At 43.3% G+C, this 16284-nt stretch overlaps 4 protein-coding genes across 6 annotated transcripts in view; 2 read left to right on the top strand and 2 right to left on the bottom strand.

The window, feature by feature from the left end:
* med20 (mediator complex subunit 20) overlaps positions 1-144 on the top strand; it is a 2188-nt gene extending 2044 nt beyond the window's left edge. Inside the window, exon 4 of the mRNA XM_079471320.1 lies at positions 1-144. This exon is cut by the window's left edge and continues 602 nt beyond it. The gene's annotated coding sequence lies outside the window, so the exon portion shown is untranslated.
* Positions 145-787: 643 nt separating this feature from the next.
* usp49 (ubiquitin specific peptidase 49) lies at positions 788-5341 on the top strand. Of its 2 annotated transcripts, none has more exons than XM_079470999.1 (7): positions 788-973; positions 1921-2004; positions 2269-3710; positions 3796-4000; positions 4086-4194; positions 4281-4486; positions 4679-5341. In XM_079470999.1, exons 3-7 carry the CDS (start codon positions 2328-2330, stop codon positions 4780-4782), a joined length of 2007 nt encoding a protein of 668 aa, XP_079327125.1. In that variant the 5' UTR covers positions 788-973; positions 1921-2004; positions 2269-2327; the 3' UTR covers positions 4783-5341. The 2 variants fall into 2 exon arrangements, with proteins under 2 accessions (XP_079327125.1, XP_079327124.1); XM_079470998.1 differs by having other exon boundaries at positions 788-1173.
* A 2382-nt stretch (positions 5342-7723) lies between these two features.
* Positions 7724-11249, bottom strand: tmcc2 (transmembrane and coiled-coil domain family 2). The gene is made up of 5 exons (XM_079471780.1): positions 11074-11249; positions 9904-10266; positions 9216-9826; positions 9012-9147; positions 7724-8893 (listed from the first exon to the last, which is right to left on the bottom strand). The coding sequence occupies exons 1-5, from the start codon at positions 11074-11076 to the stop codon at positions 8594-8596; spliced, it is 1413 nt and encodes a 470-aa protein (XP_079327906.1). The 5' UTR covers positions 11077-11249; the 3' UTR covers positions 7724-8593.
* Positions 11250-11810: 561 nt separating this feature from the next.
* Positions 11811-15379, bottom strand: cdkn1a (cyclin dependent kinase inhibitor 1A). 2 transcript variants are annotated; one of them, XM_079471778.1, is made up of 3 exons: positions 15160-15379; positions 13106-13511; positions 11811-12943 (listed from the first exon to the last, which is right to left on the bottom strand). In XM_079471778.1, exons 2-3 carry the CDS (start codon positions 13497-13499, stop codon positions 12888-12890), a joined length of 450 nt encoding a protein of 149 aa, XP_079327904.1. In that variant the 5' UTR covers positions 13500-13511; positions 15160-15379; the 3' UTR covers positions 11811-12887. The 2 variants fall into 2 exon arrangements, with proteins under 2 accessions (XP_079327904.1, XP_079327905.1); XM_079471779.1 differs by having other exon boundaries at positions 13106-13508; positions 15160-15316.
* Between the last annotated feature and the right edge of the window lie 905 nt (positions 15380-16284).

The following is a 16284-nucleotide window of genomic DNA, read 5'->3' as shown; positions in this document are numbered from 1 at the left end:
TTATTAAACACAACCCCGTCCACTACTTCTAAAACTTTTGGGTTTTAGAAATAAATGCAAACTGACACATAATGATGTATAATGAATGTTAAGGTAATACATTAAGTTTACAATCAAATAAAAGCTGTTTTACAATCATGCAGCAACATGCGGATAGTAGATTATTATTTATATATAGTTTATTATTGTGCCAGGTTTTGGACTAAACACACAGAATTTCTGTTTTAAAGACTCAACAGAGAAAATAGAATGTATATTCATGCTAGCTAAATTTCACAAAACATGAGAAAAGATGTATACGTATACATAAAGAAAATATACGTTTTCTCTATTTAAAAAAGATTTTGATAAGTAAACAACTTGCTGAATCAGAGAAAACTATATTTCGTTATTCCTTAATTATTGATGTTGTTTTTTTACCCTAGCAACACATTTGTATCTGTGTCTGTACTGCTTAAATGCTTTTTTGTTTTTTTTCTATTCGCTGTCAAACACTTTATATATATATATATATATATACATATACATATATATACACACACACATTTTATTTATATATATTTTATAAACTTTATATACGTTTAAAATCATCTTTGGTGAAATAATCTCAATGTGTCTGTAAAGTAATCTGCCCAGTTGACCCCGCCTCCGGAGCTTTAAAACCTGACTGACGTCAGCCCAACCAATCAAATGCCGTTTAACTCTGCGACCGATATTCTCTGCGCAATCTCAACCAATCAAAACAAGGTCATCAGGCGCTATACCGTCGCCCCGCCAATCAGAGCGCAGTGGCGTCAGCGTTTGGCGAGTTCGGTTGATCCGAAATGGTGACAGCTCGCGCGTGCGGATGATGGCGGTAAATAACAGCAGTAAGAGAATGTAAAAAACACGCGAATATTTACCGTTATTTCCCGCGTTAAAGCAGTTTGACGGGCTGTTTCGAGGAGGACTCGCGCTGAGTGGATGTTTTAAAGTGAGTCCGCGGATTTTCTGTTTGACTTTATTCTGTGTCTGCGGATTGTGCGGCTTTTTGTTAAATGGATTTAAAGTGACGGTTTTCTCGCGCCGGTATAAACGCACAAACACCGAGCGTTCGATTACCGGTACCAGAGACTCTCGGATCCGCCGCTGCCGCGGGTTCCGCATGTGTCCCGGTGGAGCGTCTTTTGTTCTGTGAGTAGCGCTAGCGGGTTAGCACACACACACACACACACACACACGTTAAAAGAGCAGACAAACACACAAGCTGCATTGTTTGACAAATCCCTACACACACATAACATCCCATAAGTGCACACACTGAATTGTTACACGTATATAAAGAACAGAAACACAATAACGCACAAAAGTACACACACACATACACACCATTGTGTTACACACAAAGAACATTGTGTTGTCTTACACACAACTTCATACACAGGGAGACACACACATAACAATAATAACATTACACACAATTACGCATAAATGTACACACGCTCTGCGTTTTATGAGACACACACACACTCACACAGTTAACGTCCCACAAGTGCACACACTGCATTGTGACCAAACACTCGCATACAAAGAGCAGGCAACCCGTAAAGTCACGCTGAAGTCCACACACCGCAATCACAAACTCATACACACAACAACAAACAGTCATACTGAAAACATCTGAGAGTTCACTCAGAAGCGGTTGACAGTAACCGTGTTTGGTTCAGTTGTGTAGTCATGACTGATCAGACTGTTGTGTTATAGATCAGTAACTCAAACACACATTTGATTCCAGCGTCTGTTTCTTGTCACATGTTTTTTTTCTTACAACCTGCAAACATAATCATATTTTACGTTGTCATTTGTTGGGTAACTGTGTTTTTAAACATGCAAATGTTTTGTGTCTGTATTGTTGTGAGGACATGTGTTTTTCATTTACAGTGTGTGTTTAGCGTGATGAAGCCCGTCACACTGTCAGACAGCAGAACACGTCTGCTCGGATGCTGAACCTCAACACTTCACACAGTGAGTCCTTTTTGCTAATTCTTAAAAGTTAAAATGTACTATACAACTCCTGACACAATGCTTAAGCTTGTGCTTATGTTGCGTTAAGTTGGACAAGCAGTTGTTACAGCAGGTCACACGATGTAGATGTCAGATAAATTTGGTTGTTAATCCTTTGTTGTTACTATACTTGTGTACAGTTTGTGAGCAAAGACTTAACATTATCTTGAATTCAAACACTGCTAGTAAAGGTCAGTGTAACATCTCCATCCCTGTTGTCGGCAGGATGAGGAGGGTCATGGCATGCGGTTCCTGACTCTGAGTGCTCAGGCGTGTTGGCAGATATGGATCGCTGTAAGCACGTGGTGCGTCTTCGTTTGGGCCACGGCCACTCCATCCTCAATCCGCAGAAGTGGCGCTGCGTAGACTGCGACACCACAGAGTCGGTATGGGCCTGTCTGAAGTGCTCTCACGTGGCATGTGGACGCTACATGGAGGAACACTCGCTGAGTCATTACCAGCAGACGCAACACCCGCTGGCCATGGAGGTTCGTGAGCTGGACGTCTTTTGTTTCGCGTGCGGAGATTACGTGTTGAATGATAACGTGGAGGGAGACCTGAAGCTCCTGCGAGGTGCTCTGTCTACGGTCCGCAGCCCCGATAAGCGCTCCCTGCGGTCATCGGCGGCCGATGGGGGACTCAGAGCATGCGAGGTGACGCGGGAGGGCGTGGGGCCACGTCCGACCATGCAGGCAGCTCTTTTGCACAGGCGGAAATCTCTGCTCCGAAGCGCCCTGCGCCACTGGGGGGGCCGGCAGCAAGAACTACAGCAGATGCGGGAGGAGAAACAAGAGCAAGAAAGGGAGGAGAAGCGACAGCAACGCCGGGAGCTTAAGAAGAGGCTCATGGGAGAACTAGCTAACGTTCCGCCGAGAAAAAGTGCACGGCTCCTCACTCAGGCTCCTCGCCCCACGCTTGCCCTCATCCCGCCCAAGTTTCGCGACCCTCCGGATCGGTTTCCGCCCATTCTGAAACAGACATTGCTGCCGCTGTCCAACAAACCTCTCATACGCAGACCACTCCGCACGGGTAGGCTTCACCGATACCGCACCTCGCAGTCTGCACGCCGTAGAAAACTCGCACCCGGGGTCACGGGACTGCGTAACCTCGGCAACACGTGTTACATGAACTCCATCCTTCAGGTGTTAAGTCACCTGCAGAAGTTCAGGGAGTGTTTCCTCACGTTGGACCTGTGCGAGACTGAGGAGCTGCTCGCTAAGACCAACCACTCGCAAAATGTGGTAGGAGGGGCGAGTGCCCTCACTGCTCTGGGTCGCATGGGGAGGGCAACCGTGTCGCAGAATGTCCCACCCTGTTTGAACGCCGCTGAACTGGTGCAACCTAAAGAGCCGCGTTCCTCGTCACGGCAGAAGATGTCGCTGTGTCATGAGCTGCACACTCTTTTTAGGGTCATGTGGTCCGGCCGATGGTCGCTGGTCTCTCCTTTTGCCATGCTGCACTCCGTATGGAACCTCATCCCTGCATTCCGTGGATACGACCAGCAGGATGCACAGGAGTTCCTGTGTGAGCTTTTAGACAAAGTCCAGCAGGAACTAGAGTCGGACGGACCACGGAAACCTCTCTTAATCCCCCTCACGCAGCGGAAGCTCTCCAAACAGGTTCTCAAAGTGCTCAACACTATCTTCCACGGACAGCTGCTCAGCCAGGTAATGTAACGTTTCATTTAGCTGCGTGTATTATTGTGATAGCTGAATTGTCTGCAATATCATTTCATCAATCTTCAATCTGCAGGTAACTTGTTTGTCCTGTAAGCGCAAGTCAAACACGGTGGAGCCCTTCTGGGATTTGTCTCTGGAGTTTCCGGAGCGATACCACAGGATGGAGAAGCCCAGCACTGCCACGTGTCAGCAGAGCTGCTCGCTGTCCGAGATGCTCGCCAAGTTCACTGAGACGGAAGCTTTAGAGGGCTGCATCTACGCGTGCAACTTCTGCAACAGTCAGTGCATGCAGCTTCAACTCTTTACAGATCTTCTAATTGTTGATGCGTTTATTAACAACTTAACATTTGTGTTTGTTTTCAGGAAGGCGCCGCAAATCCTCCCATAAGCCGCTGTCCTTGTCAGAGGCCTGTAAGCAGTTGCTCATCTGTCGTTTACCTCAGGTGCTGCGGCTACACCTCAAACGCTTCCGGTCAGTAAGAACAGCACAGTCACACGTTTATCCTGCCCTAGTCCTTTCACGTATCATTGTTGCTAACTGTTCGTGCTTGTTTTCAGGTGGTCCGGTCGGAACCACAGGGAGAAAATTGGCGTCCATGTGGCTTTCGATCAAGTCCTGAATATAGAACCGTACTGCTGCTCAGACGCTGCGCCTTCACTTCATAGAGAGGCCTACACATATGATCTGTCTGCTGTAGTGATGCATCATGGGAAGGGCTTTGGCTCAGGGCACTACACAGCCTACTGTTTTAACACTGAAGGAGGTTTGTGTCTGATCTATTACTTGTTCAAGTTCTGTTGCGGAGACACAGTTGTTTGACACCAGAACTTGGTTTGGTTTTGAAAGAACAAGAGTTTGAAACTTTTGATTGAAGGCATTTCTTGATGTTATGTTGATATAGCTTCCGGACTGTTGAGTTCTGGATATTCTCTTGACAGCTGTGTTTGTGTTGCAGGTTTTTGGGTTCACTGTAATGACTCCGAGATGAACGTGTGTAGCGTGGAGGAGGTGTGCAGCACTCAGGCCTACATCCTGTTCTACACGCAGCGCTCCTCATAGACCAACCCGTCTGCCTCTCTATCTCTCTTCTCTCTACCTGTCTCTCTCTCATTGGAGGTCTGTTCCTGACATCAGCAGTGAGACTCGGAGACGTTGGTTTGTCTCTGCTGGCACAGTCACACTTTACCCAGGGCATTCAGGACCAAACTACACTCACCTGCAGGGTCATGGATAAACTCAAGTACTGACGTTCTACTGCTGTCGAGAGAGAGACAGACGGACACTCGTCCTGGAGAGAGATGTGACCGCAATACGCTCATCAAACACACTGAATCAGGAATTCTTCACCTTTGATACATGACTGTTTTCTACTCTCTTTCTACTCTGGAGATAATTCAGGACAACAGTGAAAGCCTCTTCAAATTACATCTGTGGTACATGACTGAACAATCGATGACGCTGAATGTCTTTTAGTTGTGTGTGTGTGTGTGTGTATGTTTGGAAAGGTGTGACCTCTGATTCTGAACCTTTGTTCTGTGTCGTGAGAACACCTGTTATCCACATTATTGATCTTGTGGGATCTTCCTGATGATCGTGAATAAAGAACAAAAAAACTGAATTTGTGATGCGTTGTCTCTGTCATCGGTGAGCTGAAATCTGACTGACAGGTAAACATACACAGTTCGCATTTCAATCAGTGTGTGTGAAAGGTTAAGCACTTATATCTGATAATATACTGTCGCTGTCCGTCTTTCTGAGACCTCAAATGTCAAAACCCCACAATTGTTTAACAGAAAAAGACTGTGTTCTCAAAGTTGACAAGCACTTTGTAATACTTTTTTTCTGGGTAGATATTTGCAAAACCCAGCGAACAACAGAAAGGGTGGCTAATAATAATGATTTATGGCAAAAGCAAAATCACCAAAAAGGTTTCAGCAATATAAAAATGATGAGCATATAAGAAACTTTACCCTGGTTTAACTAATCAAACGTTTTTGTTTTATTAGCAGAAAAACTAACAAATGTACCATTGTCTCACTACTGTTAGCACAGTTTAGCCCCAGGGTATTAGCTGTAAAACAAAGGTAATGCAAGTGGTTATCAATCTTTCAAAAAGCATGGTTACTATACTATAGCTATCAGGCCCGCCGATAGGGGGGGACAAACGGGTCTGTTGTCCCGGGCCCAGGATAGGGGGGGCCCAGACGGTGAAGCTGGAACTAGTGAAGTCAATGTAGAGCAAGGTAAGAAACAGAGAGGAACATGAGAGGAGAGGAACAGCAGAGGAGAGGAACATGAGAGGAAGAGCAGAGGAGAGGAAGAGCAAGGGAAAAGGAGAGATCTGGGCACGGGGGGGCCCATCTAAGATTATCTTGTCCCGGGCCCAGGCAAGACTGTCAGCTGGCCTGATAGCTATAATAAAATCATTGTTTTCCCACTTAGGGTAATATAAACAAGTTTTATCATGCGCTTTTATCACATTAGTGCCTAGTTTTACAGACGAGGCTTAAAGGGACGGTTCACCCAAAAATGTATATTCAGTCAGCATTTACTCTCCCTTAAGTTGTTCTAAACCTGAATACATTTCTTTGTATTGTTGAACACAAATGAAGACGTCAGCAATTTTCATTTCTAGCACATCATTCACGGAAATGAACACAAAATGAGATATTTTGAAGAATTTAGAAAAGCAAACAGTTCTGGGGCACCTTTCGACTTCAATTTTAATTTGTCTTCCTTTGGCAGTCAATTATGTCCCAGGACTAATACATTTCTAACATTCTTTCAAATATTATCCCTTTAAAGCTAGTCCCAGACTAAAATTAATGATTGACCTGTATGAACTAAAAGTTATTTGCCATGACATATATTTGAGTGCCATTGTTTTGTCTCAAAGATTCACACAACAGTAATGCATTTGGTTTGGTGGAAAGTTGAAAACTATAGGCTAGAAATGTTGAATAAAGTTCATGGAAATGACGGACAATCAAGAATCTGACTGACACAGAAAGTAGAATAACTGTTGTTTACGTAGTTTGTTAATGATGGAAGCACAAGATTTGTGTGCAAGAGTCACAATTGTGTGGAAAAAATATTCAAATCATTTTTTTCAGATCAATAACCGTGATTTTACTGCAAAACATCTTTCTCATAAGCGTAATAGGCTTGTTTAGACACTTGGATTAAACGAACACAAACATCTCAGTCAAATCCTTATTTAATCAGTATGATCTTTGCGTTTAAAACTTGACTCTTAAATGATATCAAGGTTCGACACTAGTACAATACATTGTAGAAATCTCGCGCCATTTTAGGTCGTGAAAATTACCTCAGAGGATCCGTGATTGCGCTTGATGATGAAATCTATGAGATTAAAACACATAAACGCGCTTCATTCGGTGAACTGGTTTCTCCTCAACATCTGATTCTCATTTTGCTCACATTCTTCTTTGGCAGGTTCAGTTTGTCGGATCGATCTCATTTGCATAATGTTAATTTAACGGAGCTGCTGCACATCAGACAGCTGACGCGAGCAGCGCGCGCGTCCGACAAGCAGGCGGCGCGCTTGAGTCCTGCAGTTCTTCCAAACATTTACATTTATGCATTTAGAAGACGCTTTTATCCAAAGCATTATCGTATACATTTATACATCTGCAATCCCCTGAGATCCAACACACAACCATGCGTTGTTAACGCCATGCTAGCTACAGGAAAACTAGATGCTATTGGAGTTATTGACCATAGAGGAATTATGTCACATGGGATTTTAAGTGCATAGGTGGGTTAAGTAATTCATTAACCTTCTTAGACGAAACTTAAATGTAAAGGCTGCGTTTGATGAAACATCGTGTCATTATTAGTCTGAGTGGATCCACCAGTCTCAGTGTAATCCAGCCCGGGATTATATCCAGTTGATCTGGATTATACCATCAGACTACGAAAACACTTTTACACACTAATACAAATAAACACATATATGAATAAAACAGCAAGCAGATGTCTGGATCTATTTGCAAATGTGTTTAATAAGAATACAGCAGTGTTTTGATTTGTTTTAGTAAACGGGTAGAAACATGAGAAATCTGATCATGCTGTTAGTGATTGAGCGTGAGACACTTTAAACTGTGTTTACAAAAATGTTCTGATGACAGATGTGATAACAAACGTTGTAAAATAGTCTACACGGAATGAAAATTCTTCCTATATTCACTTGTTTTATGCACAATCCTGGTCTTATTGTCCACGATTCAGCGGTAAGAAATACAATGTTGTCTTTGGAATCTTTCAGCAGATTAACTTCACCTCTGAAACGACCTTCATTTTTGGTTCTCTTCTGTTTCAACATCAATGAATTCCCTACAGACAAAATCAATATCTTAAATCAATAAGCTTCCTACATGACATTATGACAGTAGATGGGTTCACCTTAAACAGCACACAAAAACATATGATTCATGTGAAATGAAACCTTACAAAAGATCAAATATAACAGACATTGAGTTCCACGGAGACTAAACAAACCAAACGCACCACGCGTCTGAGATGGGAATGTCATGAATCATCCTTCTCTCAACTCATTTCTTCTTTCTCCTCCAGGAACCAGTTTAACATTCATTAGTTTAAGCAACAAAGGTGCTCAAAGTTCTAAAAAGAAAGCAAATATTTATTCGTTCATAAGAAAGACAGAAGAAATGAAGAGTGGAGTAGCCCAGACCTGTGATTCTAAAAGCGGCTTCTTCAGGTCTCTTCAAGTGAATCAATGGATGTTTGTGTCTGTTTTCTACACCACTCGATTTCTCGCTTCCATCACAATGGCAGGGATGCGTCAATCAGCGTCTAGAGTTCTTTGCGAATGTTTTGATCGGTTCTCTCAGCTGGGGAGCATAAGAACCTCCAGCCAATCCCAGTGTTTCCACAGCGTGACCAGGAAAAGCGCCAGGGCGAGGGTGGCACCGACACGGGTGCGGGTCTTCATGAGCGGGGTGATGAAGTTGGCCATGGTCGAGACGAACACCAGGAGCACGGCCATCAGGGCCAGAATGACGTTGATGAGTTTCCCCAGTAGAGCTCGAGCGTTCGCGTTCTCCACACCCTCCAACTGAACCACCTGCTGCTGCTGTTGCTGTAACTCCAGTTTGGTAATGCGGGTGAGACAGGACTCTACTGCCTCCTACACACACAAACACAGAACCACAGTAAGCTATAAACGTTCCAACAAATGATGACATTGCCCAAAGGACATCAAATCTGGATGCAAGTTTCAAGGTGGTCCACCGGATTGGACGCACCTGTATGTCCCGTGCTCTCTCGTACGACTGGTACGCAACCTTCTCCTCCATGCTGGCCAGTTCCTGCTTCAGGTTGCTCATTTCATTTTGATGAAGTTCCGTCAGATCGTTCAGTTGCTCCTCCAGACGCTCGTACCTGCGGGTGATAGAGAGACGTGTGAGCGGTGAACAGGCCCCGAACGGGTGCAGGTGCCGTCGTCTTACCTGTATCTCTCCTCCTGTAAGCACTGGGTCATGTAGGTGTAGTCGCTCTGCAGCTGCGCCTTCATGTCATCGATGGCGTCCTCCATGTGAACCTGACCGGCTTTGATCTCCTGCAGGCCTTCGAGTAGAGCATCCCAGGAGGAAGACGACGAGTGGTGGTGATGATGGTGGTGATGATGTCCGTCTAGTCGCGGGCTGCCCATGGTCGCTCCCATCCCTGACATGGCCCCACCCGCTCCGCCTGAATTGCTGCCACCCGCTGAGCCGGAGGAGGCGCTGGAGCATTCGTCGTCACTGCCGTATTTGGGGCTGGAGACAAGCGTGGCGCTGCCGCTCAGAGCTCTGGGGGTTTCCTCCGTGTGGACATCCTCCAGAGTGTCCTTCATGTGAGCGATGTTGTCGGCGCTGCCAAACTTGTTGCGGATGAGGCTCGCAAATTCTCGTGGTTTTGAGACGACGGCGGTGTGGGTGAATGCGGACACTCCGCCTTTTACACCCTCCACCACACCCCCTCCGAAACCGCTTATTCCTGCTCGCACGTTAGCGCCTACGTCCTTCAGTCCCTGCTGCATGTCCCGCAACACGTCTTTGGGCTGTCGCGCTGGGCCATTCTAAAGGCAAGTTGGGAAACAACCATTACATATGCGGTTAACAAATGTGAGAACTCACTAGGGAATGTTGACGTTACCTGCTCGATTTCTTTGAGTTTCTTGTGGTAGTGCTCAAGTTTTTTGTGCAGGTGTGCGATGGTCTGCGCAGATTTCTGGTTCTTCTTCTCAAACACTTGTTTGATGCGTGACGCCTGCTGTTTGTCGGCATTGTTGGCCAGTTTGAGATACTCTGCCACATTATCATCCCGCGCCTCCTGTTCCACACGGATCTGCTCAGTGATCTTTAGGATCTTCTGCTGCAGGTGTTCCAGCGCCACTCGTGTCCTCTGGACCTCACCGCACGCCCCGTCTGACCCCGCCTCCACACTGATGTTCCCATCTGAACCTCCGTGGCTCACAGAAGGCGGCAGACCCAGTGTGGACACTTCACTCTTATCCAGCTGCACACATACAGAATCAAACCGTGAACATGCCGTGAATATTATATTGCAACAGAGAACATACACGTGATTCTAACACCTCACATGCAGCAGCAGTCTGAGTGCAGGCCGTAATGGCTGTTACAGTCCAAACAAAAACTAAAACCACACGCTCGCAGAGAGAAAGCGTGACCCACTTCTGTTCTGAAAATATCTCTGCTCCGTACACAACATCACGCTAAATCAAGACGCGTTGTTACGTATGCTGACACGGATTTATGAGAATCTCAGCAAATCAATGACACTGAAATCTGACAAGCTTATTAACACATGTCACACATCAACCAGCACTCATGTGCGCTATTCAAAAATCAATAGTAATTTATGTTTGTGATGCATCATTAATCAACACACATAAATGAATGGTCATAAAGTTCTTCATTTGTAAACATACATGTGGCAGCAAATAAGTACACATGCATGTAAGGCGTTAAGTGCGGTAACCCCCCAAAATCTCTCATGAGAGGTTCCTGCAGTCCACGCATGTGACACTGCACGCCTGAGTCATGTTACCTGCACACACGCGTGTGCGATGTGTGTGTGATGTGCAGGCCTCTAATGGACATATTTAGAAAGTAGGTTGGAATTGATCGGCGGGGGGGACAGCGAACACACACACGCACTTGCAGTGTAAATGATGTGTGTCTGATGACAATGTGTCTAACTGGAGACATGCAGAAGCGCAGGAGAGAGACAGACACATGGACGGACGGATGGATGGACACTACACATGAGGACATGAATGAGGAGGAATGTGTGAGACATTACCATGATCTTCAGTGCAGGCTGAGCTGTCTCACTGCAGAGACGTGTGTGAGGGCCATATCCCTCCAGCTGTCTGTCTGTCTCTCTGATGAATCTGTCATGCTTTACAATAGCGCCTGGCCTCCCGTTTGTCTCATCTTTGTCTGGAGCTCGTTTCTTTCTCGAGTCTGGCCGTGTTTGTCTGTGTTGATGCGGCTGCGGCGCAGATGAGAGAAGGGGGAGGGGAGCTCAGCGGAGCATGCGTCACACACACGCGCATGCCACACACACACACACACACACACTGCAGCTTCTACATACACACTCATTCAGAGTTCAATCTGTCCAACACGAATGTGTGTTTACACAGAGAAACCACATTTATTACTGTTGTGCATGTGTGTGTGTGTGTTCATGGGAGTGTGTGTGTGTGTGGGGGGGGCCAGCATGACATTTCCAAAACTGACAGCAGGGGCTGATGGGAAAGCTGACGTCAGTTTCATAGCAACACTCTTCATTACAACTGGGTTACTATGTTGCAGCACCGGTTACTCTCACACACACAAACTTCTCTTGTAAATTCTTTACTGTAAATGTTTTTTTGTACATTTTGGACTTGAGTCAAATTTCTATGTATATTTTGACGAACAAAAATTGTGTCAGATTAGAAGAAATGTCATACAGGTTAATGAGGAGAGAATTGTGTTTTTGTGTGTACTACTCATTTAAGAACCAATAACAAACAAACACGGGCAACATTATATCTTCATATGCAGCTTTATGAACAATTAAATGTAAGTCAAAAAATACAATAAGACATTTATCTGGAAATAAATACAGCAAATATTCTAAGCTCTTCAACAACAACAGACTTGTGCAAGCTACACTACTCATATAATAAGAGTGCAATTCAGTATAATCTGTCAATTACCCGCATATTTGCAGATTTACAGACATCAGAATACAAGAAACATTACAGAACAAAATGCAAAACACATGAAATAAAACAAGAGCCACTGTAATATCACCATTACATTGTTAATAACATTAACTCGATTCACACGTCACGGCTGGACGTAAAACACACAATCTTTGTGTTCCATGACAAACAACAAACAGAAGAATTGAGTGTTTGTAAATGCGCTTTAGTCGTATTTGGCCAAATTGATGAAATGCAAGCAGAACGGATTCATGCCTTGTGTTTAGAAAACCAAACATTGCACTAAATAAAACGCAATATAAACCCAGAAATTCGTTCCGCTAGAGTTTCATAAATGTGACCAAGTGTTTGTAAATACGTTGTTAAAACGTAAGTGGAGATTATGAGAACATTCTGTCAGCTTGACCAGGGTTGAGGTTTAAAACAATAATATTAATAATGAGAGTTAGATTCATAAATAACTAACGTTTCCTTTTTAAAATGAGCTAATACATCTTTTGTGCAACAAAGCAATACATTTCTATGAGTGTACACTGAAATAAATCTAGAGAGTTCTTTCTGAAACTGGCAGATACACACTTGAGGCAAACCCTGTGGTGGGTTTGAGACTGAAAAGATTCATGAACATCCTGTGAAATATTAAAGCATCTCTCGAACGCCTTTTAAGTGTGAACCGTACACAAGATAAACAAACACAGAAACATGAAGTGCACATGAAGAACACACATGATTGAAGACAAGCCCAAGATGTGTAGTGTAGTGCTGTGTGTTTGAGGAGAGCGCTTGATCCACGACACCACAATCTATAGAGTTTATATGAATAAAAGTGTCTCACACACATCTGTGCTTCACACGTGATGACGGTACGAGTCCAGATGTGTGTGTGTGTGTTTTACAGTTATCGGCCTGATTTGCGGGGTGTGGCCACCAGCCTCTTCTTCGCCTGATAGAAATCTGTTAAAACACAAAAGTAACATATTTAGAATATTGACATTGTTAGTAAGATAATTATAAGCTAGTTTTCATTGCTCATTAATGTAAAATATAATATATGTTATCCCTCCATGTTTACAGTACTTGAGACATGTTTGTGACTCCGCCCACTCTCTCTCTCACCTGTGATATTTGTCTGTTTTCTTTTCTGTGCTTCGTTCTTTTCTGGTGTTTCCTCCGTGTGTTGTTGTGGAGCAGATGTCAGGCGCTCTGGAGTTCTGGGAAGGTTCTCTTTCTCTGATTTGTGTGATTCTCCTTCCCGCTGCTCCTCCGTCCGACACGTGCGGTACATCACAGGTAGTCCAACAGCAGACACGCCCTCCCACTGAAAGTCTCCGCCCTCTAATGGCTGATCTGAGACGAAGTCATAGCTCCAGCGGCGCGACGCTTCTTCCAAGTCTTTCCGTAGAGCGTCATTGTATTCAACCTGAAGCTGCTCGTGATCCACCGGACCGAACAGATTCCTCTTCGTCAGCCCGTTTCCAAGAGCTCGAAGGACTTGTTTGTGATCTGCCATGACCTTTCTCTGCTGAGAGAGAGATCAGTTCTTCACATATACTTCACATATTATATCGTCACGTGTGTCTCAATGGTTTTGATCCAGTGTGAATTTGTGGTTTAATAGCTTTTCCTTGCCTTCATTTTGAAAGCACAATCAAATTGGCTTTACAGCTCATTTCAACTGTTTTCCATGTGAAATGTTATTTACGTCATTTCAATGAATCAAAATAGTTAAGTTATTTCAATGTATGCAAGTTAAAGCAAAAGAACTGTAAAGCTAATTTGATTTGATAAATTTATGGCTGCGAAATATGGACCAATCAACAGCTCCGAATCTGCCTATCTGTCAACACACGAAATATTGTCAATTACTGCAAAGAAAATGTAAAGTATAACGTGAAGGTGAGCTGATGTCAGACACGTCTTGTCCTCTGTGCAGTCATGTATGATTGCGACTCATGATGATGTCATCTACAGTAACATGTGAGGGCATGTTCCACTCCAACACTGCACATACATGACCAGCAGAGGGCGTCTAGTGCACTACACTCTATACTACTATATTCAACATACACTTCAAATGACAAACATTAAAAACATTTATCTTATAATCAGCTCTTGTCTTCTAAAAATATATTTGTGGGCATAAACATATCTTCATATTTCTGATCCAAGGGACCAAAATCTTATTCTATCAAAGCACACCCAATGTTATCAAATAAATATATAAATAAAAATGTCAATAATAATAATGTCTATCTTTGTGTGCTTTAAGTATGAAAGAAGATCTAAATATCACATTTCTACAGAAAACAGCACATCTGAGTGACGTTCTTACAACAACACAAAACGAGAACTAAAGACAAATCTATAAATAGATCAATATTTAGTGATCAACAAACCTATCTGTTGCTAAATATAAAACTATATCGGAATATATGTACCATAATAATAAAATACACGAGTACTTTTTTGATTATATTACTCAGGAACATAGTTTTATAAACTTGCAAAGCATCTTTTTTCGAGACGATTACTGGAGGTCATGACGTCACGACGTTTCTTCACGAGCACGAAAGGAGGAAACGTTCTGTTCCAGTACGAGATACATTCAAGACGGTGGCGGGAAACGGAGACCCCCCGCTGATTGGTCAGAAGTGACAGGCAAGCTCGTGCCCTGCCCACTTTACTCCAGCCGTCCACGTGAACGTGGAACTCGTGTTTGCCGGTGGAAACCAGCTCGAGATGGGAAACACGACTCTGATGTTAATATCATCACATCACGCGTGAAAACGACACTCGACGAACTCATGACGATTATAAAACAACTCGAGACGAACCTTCTGAGTAATTTATCAAACTTTATTCAAGCGGATTCACTTCAATGTAGACACAAAAGAGTTCGACTTTATACGCGTTAAGATAAAGCAATACGTGTTTTCATTCTTAAATAACTATACGTGTCGCGAATAAACAAATCAATGATTTTCTTATTATTATTATTATAAAATTAAGTTATTATCAAGGACCACACTGGAAATATGTTTCTTGACTTATCCTTGGCAAGAGAATAATACGGATGTATCGCTACTTTATGTCTAATCAAACCAAATCAAAATAAAACTTTAAGACAACATTTGTAAAAGTGCAAGAAAGCAAAGAAACTTGACACTTACGTTTTTAGATTCCGCAGATTGTGAACCGGAGTAATGTCATAAAAGTGTCACTTTCTATGTAGAGTAACTGTTCCAGGAATATTAAAGTAATCCTCCGTTTAGACTTTGAGTGTTACGTGTTAAACTAAACTCGACTTCTGCAAACTCTCAAAGTTCTGCCGCTGCGACGGACTTCACGAGACTTTATAACCTCCGCTGAGCGTCAACACGGAGAGTGGGCGGGATTACAGAGCGCTGCACGTGTACTGAGCCCGGTAAACACGTGACAACGCGTACACGCGCGTGCCGCGGGAACGCGCAATCGTGAGGAAATTCCAGCGCATCCGCGTCACAGACTAGAACCACAAACACACACACACACAAACACACACACACACACAATCACACACTCACAAACACACGCACACTCACACACGCACACACACTCACACACTCACACAAACACACTCACACAAACACACACACACACGCATCACACACAATCACACACACAAACACACACACACGCATCACACACACACGCACACAATCACACACACAAACATACGCACACACACACAAACGCACACACACACACACATTGTACAGCAGTTAAGATCCTAAAATTGAGTTTCTTATAAACTTGCAATCATAAATGGAAATAGAAGCACTTTTACTCTTATGGATTTAAGAAATGATGTTTTTTTATTGTGGATTCTAATGAATGTCAATCAAACTGGAATTGGTTTTGTTTTGAGCCATAATAAGTCAAGAAATACAGCTAACACAATAAAACACAACGAAAACATGATAACATAATAAAAAACATGATTTTTGAACAATTTACAAACAGAGTTATCTCATTTTAGATACTTGGATTACATTTTTACATTTACAGTTACATTGAGTCATTCAGCAGATGATTTTATCCAAAGTGACTTACAGAGAGTTCAGGGAGCAATAAGAGATAAGACATAAAAGAGCAATAATACAATAGGTGCTAATGCAAAGATACTAGTTTCAACAGAAGCCAGAACAACACCTGTTGAGAGAAGAGGGTTAGTGAACCTTATTTATTTATTTCTTCACTCATTTGTCTGTTAAGTATTCACAGAAGAGATGGTTTGAAGTAGTTTTTTGAAGGTT

Source organism: Barbatula barbatula, assembly GCF_947034865.1.
Source record: "Barbatula barbatula genome assembly, chromosome: 13".
Taxonomy (NCBI): Eukaryota; Metazoa; Chordata; class Actinopteri; order Cypriniformes; family Nemacheilidae; genus Barbatula; species Barbatula barbatula.
The sequence above is the reverse complement of the archived record's forward strand: the minus strand, read 5'-3'. Positions and strand labels throughout refer to the sequence as shown.

Coding starts and splice junctions, on each gene's coding strand:
- usp49 (XM_079470999.1), top strand. CDS start 2,328: ATGGATCGCTGTAAGCACGTGGTGCGTCTTCGTTTGGGCCACGGCCAC. Junction 3,711..3,795: donor ACGGACAGCTGCTCAGCCAG/GTAATGTAACGT, acceptor TTCAATCTGCAG/GTAACTTGTTTGTCCTGTAA. Junction 4,001..4,085: donor CGCGTGCAACTTCTGCAACA/GTCAGTGCATGC, acceptor GTTTGTTTTCAG/GAAGGCGCCGCAAATCCTCC.
- cdkn1a (XM_079471778.1), bottom strand. CDS start 13,499: ATGGCAGATCACAAACAAGTCCTTCGAGCTCTTGGAAACGGGCTGACG. Junction 12,944..13,105: donor AAAACAGACAAATATCACAG/GTGAGAGAGAGA, acceptor GTGTTTTAACAG/ATTTCTATCAGGCGAAGAAG.
- tmcc2 (XM_079471780.1), bottom strand. Junction 9,827..9,903: donor AACTCAAAGAAATCGAGCAG/GTAACGTCAACA, acceptor ACTTGCCTTTAG/AATGGCCCAGCGCGACAGCC. Junction 9,148..9,215: donor TTACAGGAGGAGAGATACAG/GTAAGACGACGG, acceptor TATCACCCGCAG/GTACGAGCGTCTGGAGGAGC.